The sequence below is a fragment of the Acipenser ruthenus genome, chromosome 6 (assembly GCF_902713425.1).
Source record: "Acipenser ruthenus chromosome 6, fAciRut3.2 maternal haplotype, whole genome shotgun sequence".
Lineage (NCBI taxonomy): Eukaryota > Metazoa > Chordata > Actinopteri > Acipenseriformes > Acipenseridae > Acipenser > Acipenser ruthenus.
Genome location: NC_081194.1, coordinates 13,399,155 through 13,412,909, shown reverse-complemented (window position 1 = coordinate 13,412,909; position 13,755 = coordinate 13,399,155). Strand labels below are relative to the sequence as shown.

The 13,755-nt window shown below is 38.5% G+C and overlaps 1 protein-coding gene across 5 annotated transcripts in view; it reads left to right on the top strand.

The window, feature by feature from the left end:
* mcph1 (microcephalin 1) overlaps positions 1 to 13,244 on the top strand; it is a 63,253-nt gene extending 50,009 nt beyond the window's left edge. For all 5 annotated transcript variants that reach the window (XM_034017294.3, XM_059025045.1, XM_059025044.1 and 2 more), the window contains 2 exons: positions 9,358 to 9,595; positions 12,940 to 13,244. In XM_034017294.3, the coding sequence (XP_033873185.3) occupies positions 9,358 to 9,595; positions 12,940 to 12,992 (291 nt within the window). In that variant the 3' untranslated portion in view covers positions 12,993 to 13,244. The remainder of the gene's footprint in view (positions 1 to 9,357; positions 9,596 to 12,939) is intronic.
* Positions 13,245 to 13,755: the final 511 nt, after the last annotated feature.

Below are 13,755 nucleotides of genomic sequence, written 5' to 3'. Positions count from 1 at the left end.
TGTGTTGCCAAAAAGGTTTATAAATTACAAGGTAGAACTCATAAATCAGCTACAACCACATAAAAAAAAATTTCACTCCCCTGTTTAGGGGAAGCCTATTTGAGTTACTAGTTTAGGCTTTTAAAGGGGTGATTCATATTTAACCATGTTAAGAAAAATATATACAGTATTCTGCCATGGGAAGCTAAATTACTGTAGCTATACCCAGCATTTTCTAATTACAACCAGTGCTGGTTTGATGTAATTTGTTATCATGTTCTATAAGACCCCGACCTTGATTTGGCATTCTTCTCAAATGATTTTTGGTGAAGTTAATGCAATGTAAATTCTGAGTTTTTACAGACTGGAACCTGTTCTGTTATTACTGTGTTTTGAGCACACCAAGGTGATGCATGTGTGTTTTGGGATTGTTTTACTCAATTATAACATGCTGAAAAAATCTACAGACAATACTGTAGCGTTATAAATGATAGATGCAGGCCACATGAATAGAATTACACTGTAAAATACATAAACACAATTCATAATAATTAAGGTCAGTAATTTAAGACTTCTGCCTTTCCATTTAAAGTTTTAAAAACAAACAGTTCACAAATTACTATGAAAGTTATACTGAAAACATACATTCATTTTGACACTTAAATGGTTCAAATACCCTTTTTTATATATAAGAATGCGGTTAATTTAACATCTTTGTACATATAGATATGGGAGCTGCATTCAAAGCAGCAGCTTATGTGGCTCAGCGCAGTAGGAGTTTCCCAATACCAAAACAAAGCTGATTTAATACAGCAAGTTGGTTCTGAATGGTTGTTTCATATTGTATTTTTAATGACAGGGTTATGGAGATATGCAATTGTTCATTTCAACTGAATTATTTTGAACACAATAAAGTACTAAAGGATCATGAACATGGCTGGTATAAATTAATCTGTTGGGCACAAAAAGAAAAACAAGAGAATGATGTAGTGTTTGAGGTCATACAATTTCCAGCATGGAAAGAGACTACAATCCCACTTGTATAAATGTATAATTTTTTTTTTTTTGTATTCCCTGGTGAAGGAAATACTGTAATTGAAATTTACAGATTCATGACATATTTGTGTTCTGTATATGCAACGTGAAATCTAGGAACGGATTAAACATAATTGGTTTTATTTAAAAGCAATGTAATAAATAGGTACTGGCCTATATTACAGAACTGCTTTCAATACATTGCAATTCTAAAAGCAGTTATAGATAACTTTTGTATAACACATAATATTATGCAAGATAGTCGCTCATAAATTTCAATTTAAACTATTTTGGAATACATCTTACTAAACCTTTACAGTTGCTACTGAAACATAGTGATACATTATCCTGTTCCTAATATAGGTACCTTAAGTTAACCCATAGAAGCTGCTATGTCAGGTTTTGACCCTTTACTTACATATACTGTACAGCAGATTTGTTATTATGTTCATTTTAATTCTAAGACTTTTTCCAGGTATGTTAGCCTTACTAAACTAATGCATTACATAGTCCTCAGAGATAAAAACAGGTGTTTGAAAAGTATAATAAACTGCTAACAGGATGTTTTGCTAGAAACCTCTGGGATTTTGTATAGATTTCACAAATGTAAGTCTCTTCCTATGGTTTATGTCTTTTGATTTGTAACTTCCTGTGAGCACCTGAGAATACAAAACACATTTCATGGAGTTTTTTTTTGTAAAGAAATGCTTTTTCAACCAAGCAGTTCATAGACTATTTTACATTCACTACTGTATTAGATACAGTATGCTAGTTGAACAAATATTCCAATGTTATTGGAATAGTCGACAGATCACATTAATGTCTCTATCCTTTAATAGTGTGGTAACAGTATCCCTAACCTTAATTGGTGTAATCAGTCTCCTTTCGCTCTTGAAGCACACATTAAAAAGTGTAGTAATTGGGTCTGGTCAGTACTGTAGCTGTATAACACAATAAAAATAATGTTATCGTTCTTTGGGAGGAAACAAAAACACCTGCATTTCTTCAGGGCAGTTCGGAGATTTAGTATATAATATTTTGTGTGGTATGGTTTGTTTTTGTATGTAAAAATTGTTTAAATAGTACACTTTTATTTTTATATATATATATATATATATATATATATATATATATATATATATATATATTGCAGCCCTTGACACCGACACAAATGAGTACATTTTCTCTCTGCCACAATGTTCTTGGGGAATACCGGCATTCCATTAAGCCAACAAACCTCTCAACATACAACATGCTGTACCAGAATAAAATGAAAAGTACAAAAAACAATGAACTTGCACCACAACAGATGAAATTGGTGAGCAGAGACATTGTATTTGAACTTTTTATTTTCAGAGAGATAGACTGCAAGTCTGCTTTTTATAAATTCATTTTTGCCATCTTTTTTTTTTTTTTTTTTGGAGAAGAAAAGAAAAATCTGAATCAAAGTATGCTCTTCGAATAAATACTACTTGAAAGTTATGTTAACAGTAATAAATTCAGTGTGCATGTGTGTACTATATTAATTGCCAGCATTCGCTGCGGGACATACATTGAACAGTTTTTTCTCTTTTTAATTGAAATTATTGTTCCACTTGTTTAATTGTTGTACACTTGCACTTCATGTAATGTACATGTCTCTTGTCAGCCCTCTTACCCTCTTTGTGTTATCCTCATGTGTGTATTTCTCACTCCCAGTGTGCTAAGCTTCCGGTCTGCTTACCCTTTCCACTGTTTTTTATTCTCTGCTTAGTTCAGCGCTTATAAAGACTACTGTTAGTTAGTAGTCACCGTTGCAGAGCAAATAAAAAAGCAACAAACTGAAATTCCATTTGCTTGTCTCGTTGTTCTTTGCTGAACCTGTATGCACCAGGCGCCACAATATGCTTTTATTACAGTTGTGATTTATATTTTTTATTCTCCCTATGTCATTTTCTCTGTGATTTTGAACGCATTGACCGTGACTGCTCCGTGGTTTACGTCCACATTTTCTGTGACAAACTCCTAGTCATTATTATTATTATTATTATTATTCTTATTATTATTTTGGTAACTCTATGCATATAACCACTGTATCATAAACATGCAGTAGATCAGTAATCAAGGCTGTATTGTCCTGTATCTAAGTTAGTTTGGAGTATATTTTTGGATAATTATGTTCAACTGCTTACAGTGCACATAATGCTTTTATAGTTTAGAAGGCTTGTGACTTTTTTCTAATTTGTGAACGACTGTACGGTAGGTCTTCTGGTTGGGGAGCAAAAGTAGCAGAAATGCAGATTATTATAATAAAACATTGCATCACCATTTTCAATAGATCTATGATCAAAATCTAGTGCTTTATTTGCCATGTTAGGCAAACACCATTAGTTGAGTGGCAGCTTTATATACAATTGCAAGTTCTCTCTCTCTCTCCCTCTCTCTCTGAGAAGTCTGTTACCTCTTTTAATACGTTTAATAAAATAAATTATAAATTGGATGAAAGTTTTTGTGTTCTACTCTAAACAAAAAGATTAACTTAAAAAAAAACACTGTGACAAGTAGGTTTGGAATTCAGACAAAAACTTTAATTAAAGGAAGTGAAATGATGTAATAACTTATTTGTGAAGGAAACACAAATTGTTTGGTACTTACTGAGAAGAGGGAAACCGGGGGCACTGGAATTCAAAATACAAAGAACTAACTCTCAGGTGCTAGCTGATTCATCTGCTGCTGGGTGTACAGCTTCAGTTGTTTTGTGCTTGACATGCTCTGATTGAGAGAAGGATAAGGAAGGAAATGACATGCTGATCTATTTAAATGGAATGAACGACATCAATATTATCTTTCGATGTTCCGCAGTTAATGATGATCTTAATTAAACTATTTATCAAAGCAGGCGTTTAAGACATGCCGTCCTGTTTGTCATTTTTTTATTTCAGCTTATTAACGTTTGTGTCATTATAAACATTTGTGCAGTATTAAGTCTAAAAACGTTAAATATAGCAATATTCCTGTTCCAAATGTTTCAACAGCCTCTTAAGCCATGCTATCTGGAGACGCCCTCAAACTGCTTTAAAACTTAAGAATTTCCCTGTATTGGGGAGGGCAGTCCTGATGATCAACCGTACCATTGATTGATTGGTAGAAATAACTACTATTGGTAATTTTTCTATATTGCAATTACTAGTCTTATTGGTTGTGTTTACATTAAGGAATCCAGGCACTAGTAATATATGAGGTAAAATAATTGTCATCTTGTCCATTTTCACTGTGAAACTTTTCAAGATTCAAATAGTATGCAAAAAACAGGATGCGTCACAGCATATCATGCAGAAGAAAAAAAAATATTAACTGATTTATTTTTTGGCATGAATCACTGAAAACTGTCAAATGTGACATTACATTACATACAGGATACAAAAAGCTATTGATGTAATGTCTGTCGTCTACACTTATTGTTGATGTAATGTCTGTCGTCTACACTTATTGTTAAAATAAACACATCTCAGAACTCTTTGAAGATCCCGGGATATCCTTACATGTGATTAAACGTTAATCGCGTACCTTTATTTTGATACCAAGCATTCTTGTCCACTCTGAATATAATTTTATTCTGTGGGTTGCTCATAGAGTCTACTAGGCTACCACTAATGCACAGCCCCTATTGCCTTAGAATCAATGACGACAGGCAATTCAGAGTAAATGTGCCCCCATCTACAGGACTTTGAAACTTTGATAAAGGCACTATTTGGATTGGCGTACTTTTTTTTTTTTTTTTTTTCAAGGGATGGACCCTTTTTTGTTTTGTAGGCAAGTGTGCTATGTTGTTGTTTTTTTGTTTTTTTCGATGAAAAGACTGAAGTTGCTTGTTTACGCACAATGTGACTTCAGTTTGAAGCACAGGTATCTGTTGCCAAATACTTTTTTTTGCTAGAGTTTGTACATGTTGAGTTTCTAAGTTGAGTTGAGTTGAGTATTTTTGTAGTTTGTTTGTGGCATTTTAAAGGCATTTACCGTTGGTAGTACTTTTAAAAAAAAAAAAAAAAAATAAATACTGTTTAAATAATAATATACCTGTTTCATTGTGGGTTTCTTGCTTAGTTATAAGTTAGCTGCGATTTTATAAATGTGTGGTGCATTTGCAACCCTTTCTGCCTTTGTTGTGACCTCACTTATTGCTGCTGATGAAGGGATAAAGCAATCTTTTAGTACTTTTATGAATTATACTGCATATATTTTAAACATAACAGTAGTGCTCACTTCATCATCAATATTCAGAATTAGCTGTCATTGTTTTTTGCCAGCAAAGGAAATTCTTAAGTACATTTTTGAAGCAAGTTTGCTGGCATCTTCTCAAAACAAAGCACGTTGTCCCTTTCAGCCTTGTTACTGAACCACAGCTGACACGGATTTGTTTTTATGAAGTGTAGTTCTAAACACAGCGGTCTAAAATGAAGCACAATGCCAGAACGGAGAGCATGTTGAAACATCAGCTTACATTCAATGCATTCATGCAGAGTAAGATATTCTGTGGAATACAGTCTTAGGAAATTTAAACAAGGAAAAAGAAAGCCATTGTGTTGAATCTTTGATGTATTACTAAGAGAAACTGAAAACCATGAGCCGTGTCAGCCAGTCATAAGCTTTCTGTCATTTTCAAATTCCCAGGACAGTTAAGTTCCCATCACTTCCTTAGCCTTGAAATCTCAGAGGGGTCTTAAATAAATGAGAAAATGGCACTGTAGGGCTTCTCGGTTGTATAAGGTTGGAACCACAAACAGTTATTTCACACTAATTTAGATATCTCCTCTGTGTCATACAAAGGAATATGGATAACAGTTACTGAAGCTAAAATGTACTGCATGTATAACAGTTTTTAGAAGTCATTATAATTCAAGGAAGTGTTCAGATGTGTATTTCTTTCCTTACAAACTACAATATATTTCTTCTGCTTTATTCTACTGAAACACCTAAAGAACTGTCCCATTCTGTACAAAGAATGTACTATCAAAACTATTTAATATATCATGTCACACTTTGCGTGTAATGTTTTGTTTTGTTTCCTTGTTTGCTGCCAATGTATACATACCGAAAAAAATCTGTTTTGCGTTTTAAATTATTTTTTGTATTTAGGTTGATGTGAATTAATTTCATTTTCATTACATATATTAAGACACAATACACAAACATACTGTATGTGTGTATATATATATATATATATATATATATGTATATATATATATATACACACACACACACACACAGTGCTCCTTCGCTATAAGGCTCTTGGATATAACGCTCCTACAGCATGTCCCCCAATTCCCTATACCAGTGATTCATGCAGTATTTCTATAGTAAATACAGTACCGGTGTTCAAACTATAAACAACTCTGTCTAACTAACGTTTCTGTCTCTCCCTTTTGATAGTGTCTGAACTGAAGAAAAGCTGCTCTGGTGCTTCATAACACAGACATCTTATTCGGCATTTGTTTTATAACTAAATCACTGTTATGCCTATTAAGTGGTTATCTTTCCTTATATATTTTCTTTTTTTTTTTTTTTTGCTGCGAGAGGAGCTGCGGCTTTCTCCGGGAGACGAGATGCTTCAGCTTCGCTTCAGCCCCGCTCCGGCAGCCAAGGGCAAACCCATTCCCTCTTCCCCTCTCCCAACCTGCTCTCCTTCTCGCACTTGGCTTGGTTGTCTGTCGCTTCAAACTGAACTCCCGACCGCCGTTTAGCCAGACTATTCATAACTGATAATTAATTAAAATGATCCACGAGTGGGAATGTTACCTTTTTTAATATTTTTTTTTTTTGTAGCATACAGCATTGATTACATGGTGTTTTATGCATGGTAAATTCACGGGAAGTTACATTTTTGCTTCACTATATGTGCGTTATAGAGAGGCAGTTCTTTTATTTTGTATTTGTCAGATGTGTGTTGTGTCCCGCAGCGCCCCCAACCCCCTCCACCGTTTATAACACTCTTTGGTTATAACAATCATGTTGTGTGTCCCCCGAGACACGTGTTATAGCGAGGGAGCACTGTGTGTGTGTGTGTGTGTGTATGTAGATAGATAGATAGATAGATAGATGTATAATACACCCAGTATACCCTCGCTATAACAAACCTGTTGGGGTCCAAGCCTTTTGCTCGTTATATCGAGGGGTTCGTTATAGCGATAGGACAATCAAAATGAACGATATACTGTTGGAGTAAATTAATGAGATGAGATTATGAATAAAAGTAGAATTACATGTACCTGTTTGTCTCATGTATGCAGTATTCTGCCTTTGCTTTAACCAATTCTTTAAAGAATTAAAATGCAGTACAAAAAGCAAACATACCGAATTGAAGCTAAACTTTTATTCAAAATCAATCTGACATGAATCGTTTCAAAGTGCAAAAAATCTTAATCCAACATGCAAGAATCCCAAACTGAGCTTTTATTCGAAATCAACCTGACATGAAAAGTTAATCGATCCTCAGTTTTTTTTTCCGTGTTTGTTTATACTATCTTTTTTGGTTTTATTTCTCTCTCTCTCTCTCTCTCTCTCTCTCTCTCTCTCTCTCTCTCTCTCTCTCTCTCTCTCTCTCTCTCTCTCTCTCTCTCTCTCTCTCTCTCTCTCTCTCTCTCTCTCTCTCTCTCTCTCTCTCTCTCTCTCTCTATATATATATATATATATATATATATATATATATATATATATATATATATATATATATAATTTATTAATTATTGAGGAACTTCAACTACAAAGGCTTATTCTCGGCTCACCGCGCACCAGCGACCCCTGTAGTCTGGCCGAGCGCCTGCGGGTTTGCCTGCAAGCTGCCCAGGGCTGTGTTGTCCTCTGACGCTGTAGCTCTGAGGTGGGTGCATGGTGAGTCTGCAGTGTGAAAAGAAGCAGTCGGATGACGACACATGCCTCGGAGGACAGCATGTGTTCGTCTTCGCTGCTCCCGAATCAGCGCGGGGGTGGTAGGGGTTGAGCCTAAAAATAATTGGATATTCTAAATCGGGAGAAAATTATACAAATAATTGATTGGCAACTACTATATTTAAAAAAAGTTAACAAACACATTCTTAAGTTTAGAAATGTGTACATTGTTTTTTGGCATTGTATGCAGAGGAGGCAGGGAAGTGGAGGGATTGGCTCTAAGGCCCTGTCCACACTACATAACCGATTTCGAGAACCGTACTCGAAGCCGCTCTAATTAATCCAGCTCAAAGCGTCCACACTGAAGTACCGTTTCATGTTTAGTCAGGCTTATTGCGTCCACACACCATTAGAATAGTTCAGTTACACTGTATTTTATTTTAAAATAATGTGTTATGCCCCATATTATCAGAGGTCCATATTGCTAAAAATAAATATAACAAGTATTGTGGAAAAAGTAAATCCGAACACACACACACACACAAGTAGGGCTTGAAGTTTTCGGGGTTTATTTTTAATCAGGTGAAGTCCCTTTAAACAAATTGAGCTGATTCTGTTTTATAATTAAACTCAGAAAAAGCTGTTAATTACAAAACAATCTTCGTTTTTACCTTCATATCTTGCCTGAGCCTAATTTTATTTCAAACAGAGCTGACAAATTACGTGATTTGTTCATCCCCGATCCTACTTTTAACACGCATTTCATTTTTGCAGTCGTCTAATTTAACGTTGTGTTTTTGTTATTTTCCCCAGTAGTTTAACAGAAATGTCCTGACAGATTTTTTGAAGCATAAAAATGAATACCTAGTGTGGCGTGTACACTGATAGCAAGTCCTTGAGGCGCCTGCTCCGAGTATTTCGCCAAACATACCACAAAGCATTTTGGGATATTGGAGGATACACAAAAAAATGTAGTTTGGTATTACAGCTTCCACACTTCTGATAAACCGCACTACCGGATGCGATCTAATTAGAACCGGACTAGAGACTACCTCCTGAGGGGGTCTCAAGTCTGGTTCTCGAGTACGGTATTAAATGCTGCGTAGTGTGGACGCAAACCATATTTAGCACTTTTAAGCCGGCTTAAATGCAACTAATACGGTTTAAAGGCAGTGTGGACAGGGCCTATGTGTAAGGGCAACTCTGCAGCATACAATGCCAAATCAAACACTTCAATGGACGGGGGCATGCAGCTTCAGATTTACAATATTGTTTGATTGTCTGTTTTAATTTTATTAACTCATGAGAATTCTGTGATTTTTGTATGAAAACCTGTATTTATAAATATTGTTTGTTACAATAAAGGTCTTCAGCAAAATGATCTATCTATCTATCTATATAGTAACTTCATATTTCAGGAGCTAAACTTAAAAGGGAATTCAAAGCATTTAAGTGCACCTTTTTTTTTTCCCAACACAGATCTGCAGGTTGCAACGCCACCTGTCAGCAGGAGAGTATCAGCAAGACTTGTTTGCAGATCAGCCTGTGATGTACCTTTCCCCAGTGAGCCAGCCCCCATGTGATAGCCTTGCAGAGCTTGTGCTGTTGTGTGGAGGAAAGGTTTGCAAAACAGTAAGACAAGCTGGAGTCTGTGTCGGTGAATATAAAGGAAAGATACAACCAGGGACTAAGTATTTATCAGAACAATGGATACTAGGTAAGGGGATTCCAAAACAGGCACTGGATTACATTTTTAAGTAAATCTGACCCTTGTATAATAATTGTGTTTCCCTTTTGAAGTACGAAATGTTATTCCATTACCGATTTGGAATCTGTCAAAGCTGCTCGAGAGAGCCCCCCTTTGCGTCAGGCACGGAGTCCACACTACCAAGGGATTGGTGCCAATTTTCTCTTCAGCCTTGGCGGAGAAGGAGCCTGCGGGTCTGACTGTAATGGTTGTTTTGTGGGATAAGTTGAATTTTTCCTATTTTTCTCACTCTTCCTTCAGGAAAAATATTCATGCTTCAAGTATATGTCATACTTTAGCCCTTGGTTCTTGTTAGTTCCTACCGCGGTCTTGTGCACCACTGGAAGCCAGCGGGTTTCCCTGCCCCTTACCTGGAATCCAGTTCCCCCTCTGGGCTAACTTACAGCTATGCACCCTCCTGAGTGGCGCATCCAGTAAAGGCGCTCCGCGCGGAGTGCAGGATGTGCCCTATAGCCTGGAGATCGCAAGTTCGAATCCAGGCTATGTCACAGCTGACTGTGACCGGGAGCTCCTAGGGGGCGGCGCACAATTGGCTGAGCGCTGCCCGGGTAGGGAGGGCTTAGGTCGGCAAGGGAATCCACTGCTCACTGCGCATCAGCGACCCCTGTGGCCGATACGGCGCCTGTGGCTCTGCAGCGGAGCCGCCAGATCTGTGTTGTCCTCCGGCACTATAGGTCTGGTGGCATTGCTGTGGATCTGCAGTGCGAAAAATGACGGCTTGGCAGGAGCACGTTTCGGAGGACGCGTGTTCCAGCCTCCGTTTCCCGAGTCGGCGCGGGGGTTGTGAGCGGTGAGCCGGGGATACAGATAATAATTGGGCATGCTAAATTGGGGTGAAAATCGGGGTAAAATAATTGGCGACGACTAAATTTTAAAAAAATAAAATAAAAAAAATAAAAAACTTACAGCTATGCTCCTTCAGGAGCCTTTTCTTCTATTTCTTTCTCTCCCCCAGGGCCAAAAACAAAAAAGGTGAAAGATCAGTCACCAAACCCGTTCCATGCGGTTCCCAGCCTTGCACTTGGCGACTTTGTGTCCGCATCGGTCGGCCCCATACTGAGTATCAGGTTTCACTGTTGCGGGCCTTGCTCAATATTAACCCAGCGGCGACATTACTTGTCCAGTTAGTTGCTCCGTACTGGTAGGCACCGAGGCCACTGATTTGCATCTGTTCCAAGCTAGTAACAGTTTATAAATAGACGGCGATAACTCTTTATTTTAGTGTATCTCTCTTCCAGCACCCGGAAAGCTCCCCTGTACCGTATTGACTGCGCACAGCGCTGCACGTTTACATATATATATAGCTACATATACGCGCACTTCAAATTTTACCGCATTGACTGAATGGCTTCTGTATACAGCTCTCTGCAACATGCTTGGGTTTCACCCATGCAAGAGCAACATTCCAGCGGGGAGGATAAGCCTGATAAGTGCATCCATCTCCTGCTTGGGTACGGAACACACAAAAGAGGCTTCAAGACCACGATTTTTTTTCAGATCATGTGTCGTTTTCCATGCAGACCTACTCGGTTCAAACAGTGGTACCATCCCTGGTCCAGTGCCAGCGGACTTGGTTCGAGTCTTGACTCTCCCTGTTCTAATCTTTTTACAGTACTGTATACTACGGCCGCCCTGTTACATTACTGTACAGAGGTGTTGCTGCTTCTGCAGACTGAGACAGCAGTTTGTTGTTACAGTACTACATACTGCATCAGCGCTGTTACAGTATTGTACACTGCGTTGCTGCTTGCATCATGCCAGGGTTTTACCCATGTGACATATGCAAGGCCAGTATCCCACTGGAAGATGAGCACGGCAGGTGCTCTTCCTGCTTGGAGCCAGAGCATACCAAAGACGCCGTCACTGACCGCAGCTTCTGCAAGTTCTGTGCAAATTTCTCAAAGTGCACGCTGGAGAAACAGGTGTCTCGCAGCTCTGCAGAGTGCTCCACGTCCATCCCACTTGGACAGGGCTCTCCACCATCATCTGTGAAAGAGGTGGCGGCATCCTCCCGATGGCTCTATTACCCGGGGGAAAAGCCCAAGTAGGAATCCGTCTTCATGGTCTTCCTCATCATCCTCAAGGAAGAAGAGAAAGAGTCATCAGCCAAGAGATCGACGGACTCTGAGCAGTTGGATAAGCTCTGGGCACCTGTTTCCCATCAGGACACAGTGCTGGCTGAGCTGCTACATGAGCGCACTGCTCTGCTTGCAGTACCTGCAGCTAATCTCTCCCTGTCGGCAGAGCTTCTGCCATTGATTGAGGGTCACTGCAATATTGCAAGTGCCCTGGCCTAGCCTGCAGAAACAGTCCATTTGTGAGGATGTGCCTGATCCCTCTCAGGTGTGCCCCCCCCCCCCCCCCCCCCCACGTGCACCCGAAATTTTCTTTTTGAAGTCCATTCATCCTGGGTTCACCTGGCTGCAGCTCTGGCTGTTTCCCAGTCCATGGGGACTTTGTACAACCTGCAGAGAAATTTGGCTTGGCTGAATTTCCTCCTGTAAACGCTGCTATTGTTTCCCTGGTGCAGCCACCTAAACTAGCGCTCCTTACCAGTGTCGGGTCTCAGAAGGCATTCTGAAGCGGGCTCACTCAGCCAATACGTTTGCCACATGGCTGGGAAATTATAACAGTATTCTGGTAGCATACCAGACCTGTTTGTTGAAGTCTCCCTCTTTCACAGACCCAAACCACAGCAGCTGGAGGAGACCAGCTTCCCAAGTGGTCACGCCCCAGTACTCAAACCAGCGGCAAAAGCGGGCTATTTGCATGGTACACATTCTCCTCTTGAAGGAAGTGTTCTACTCCAGGTACTTCCTGGTGCCCAAGCCAGGATGGTGGCCTCAGACCAATCCTCGACCTCAGACAGCTCAACCTGTTCTTGAAACGACAGAAATTCAACGGGCCTGAAATATATAAATTTGCACTGCTCACTGCATTTTATTCCCTAGGGGACAGGGAATTCGTGCCGGACACAGAGGAGTGCTGTCTCGAGCAGCTCAAGTAAATCGGGCTACACAGAGGTATACCCTAATCGGTAATGGATAACATTTCTATTTACGTTTTTCCTGGATTTGTTTGTTAAAAAGATGATGTGGATGTATGTTTACTGTACACTATGCATGTTTTCATTCATGAAGATTGTTTGCCACCACATAAACAGTTTAACTTCCTGACATTTTAGACGGTTCAAACAAAACTGTAGATAGTTACACTAGTTCAAACAAATCATGTTTATTTTTGTGGATGTTCTAAATACTGCTAACTTATTTTCTTCCTTTTTGCTCTTGTAGACTGTATCACACAAAACAAAAAACTCCCATTTCAAAACTATTACCTCGACTAGAAGATCAACAAGAGTGCACCAGAATATGTGTGAGATGCAACACATGTGTTCTAAGATGATTGTGTAGATGTTGCTGTATCTGCTTTCTTTTGGTTTGAACTTTAATATTATTGTAAACATAGTCTGTAGTGTTTATTTAAGATGCCATTTTAAATGTTCTATTGTATCTGTGTACTGTGAAACTTTCTGTTGAATGTTATGTTTTTAGACCCAATAAAACCATTAATTTAGTAAAGCATGGTACTGAAAGAATGACCTTGGTAGTATTGTTTATGTACAAAAATCTCAAACTTACTTGCATGTTTAAGTAACTGGTTCAGGTGGTTGGCCGTCATGTGTTGGAGAACATACTTTTAATTATTTTAATTCCCTGCCCTGATTTCTCTGCCTATAATTTCAATATTTATTGAAATGTCAAGTTTCATTTACATTTTTTCATAATTCATCTTGAAATGATTTATGTAAAATTGAATTCAGAGAACACAAATTAGCCATGGCATATTTATGAAGTGATACACTTCAGTAGTGATTACAAAATTAAACTAAAGGATCGTTGTATCCAAAACAAACAAAAAATAAATCAAAAATTATTCAGGTACAACCCCTGGTCTTTTGAAATGGGTTGTGTGCAGCATTTATCCATGATTCACTGTTTTATTAATAATTTGGCAAATTATTTTGTTCATGGGGTCGCAGAGTGGCTCACCTGGTAAAAGCACAGCCACATGGTGTGCGGGGTGAGTCATACAGCGCAGGTTTACGT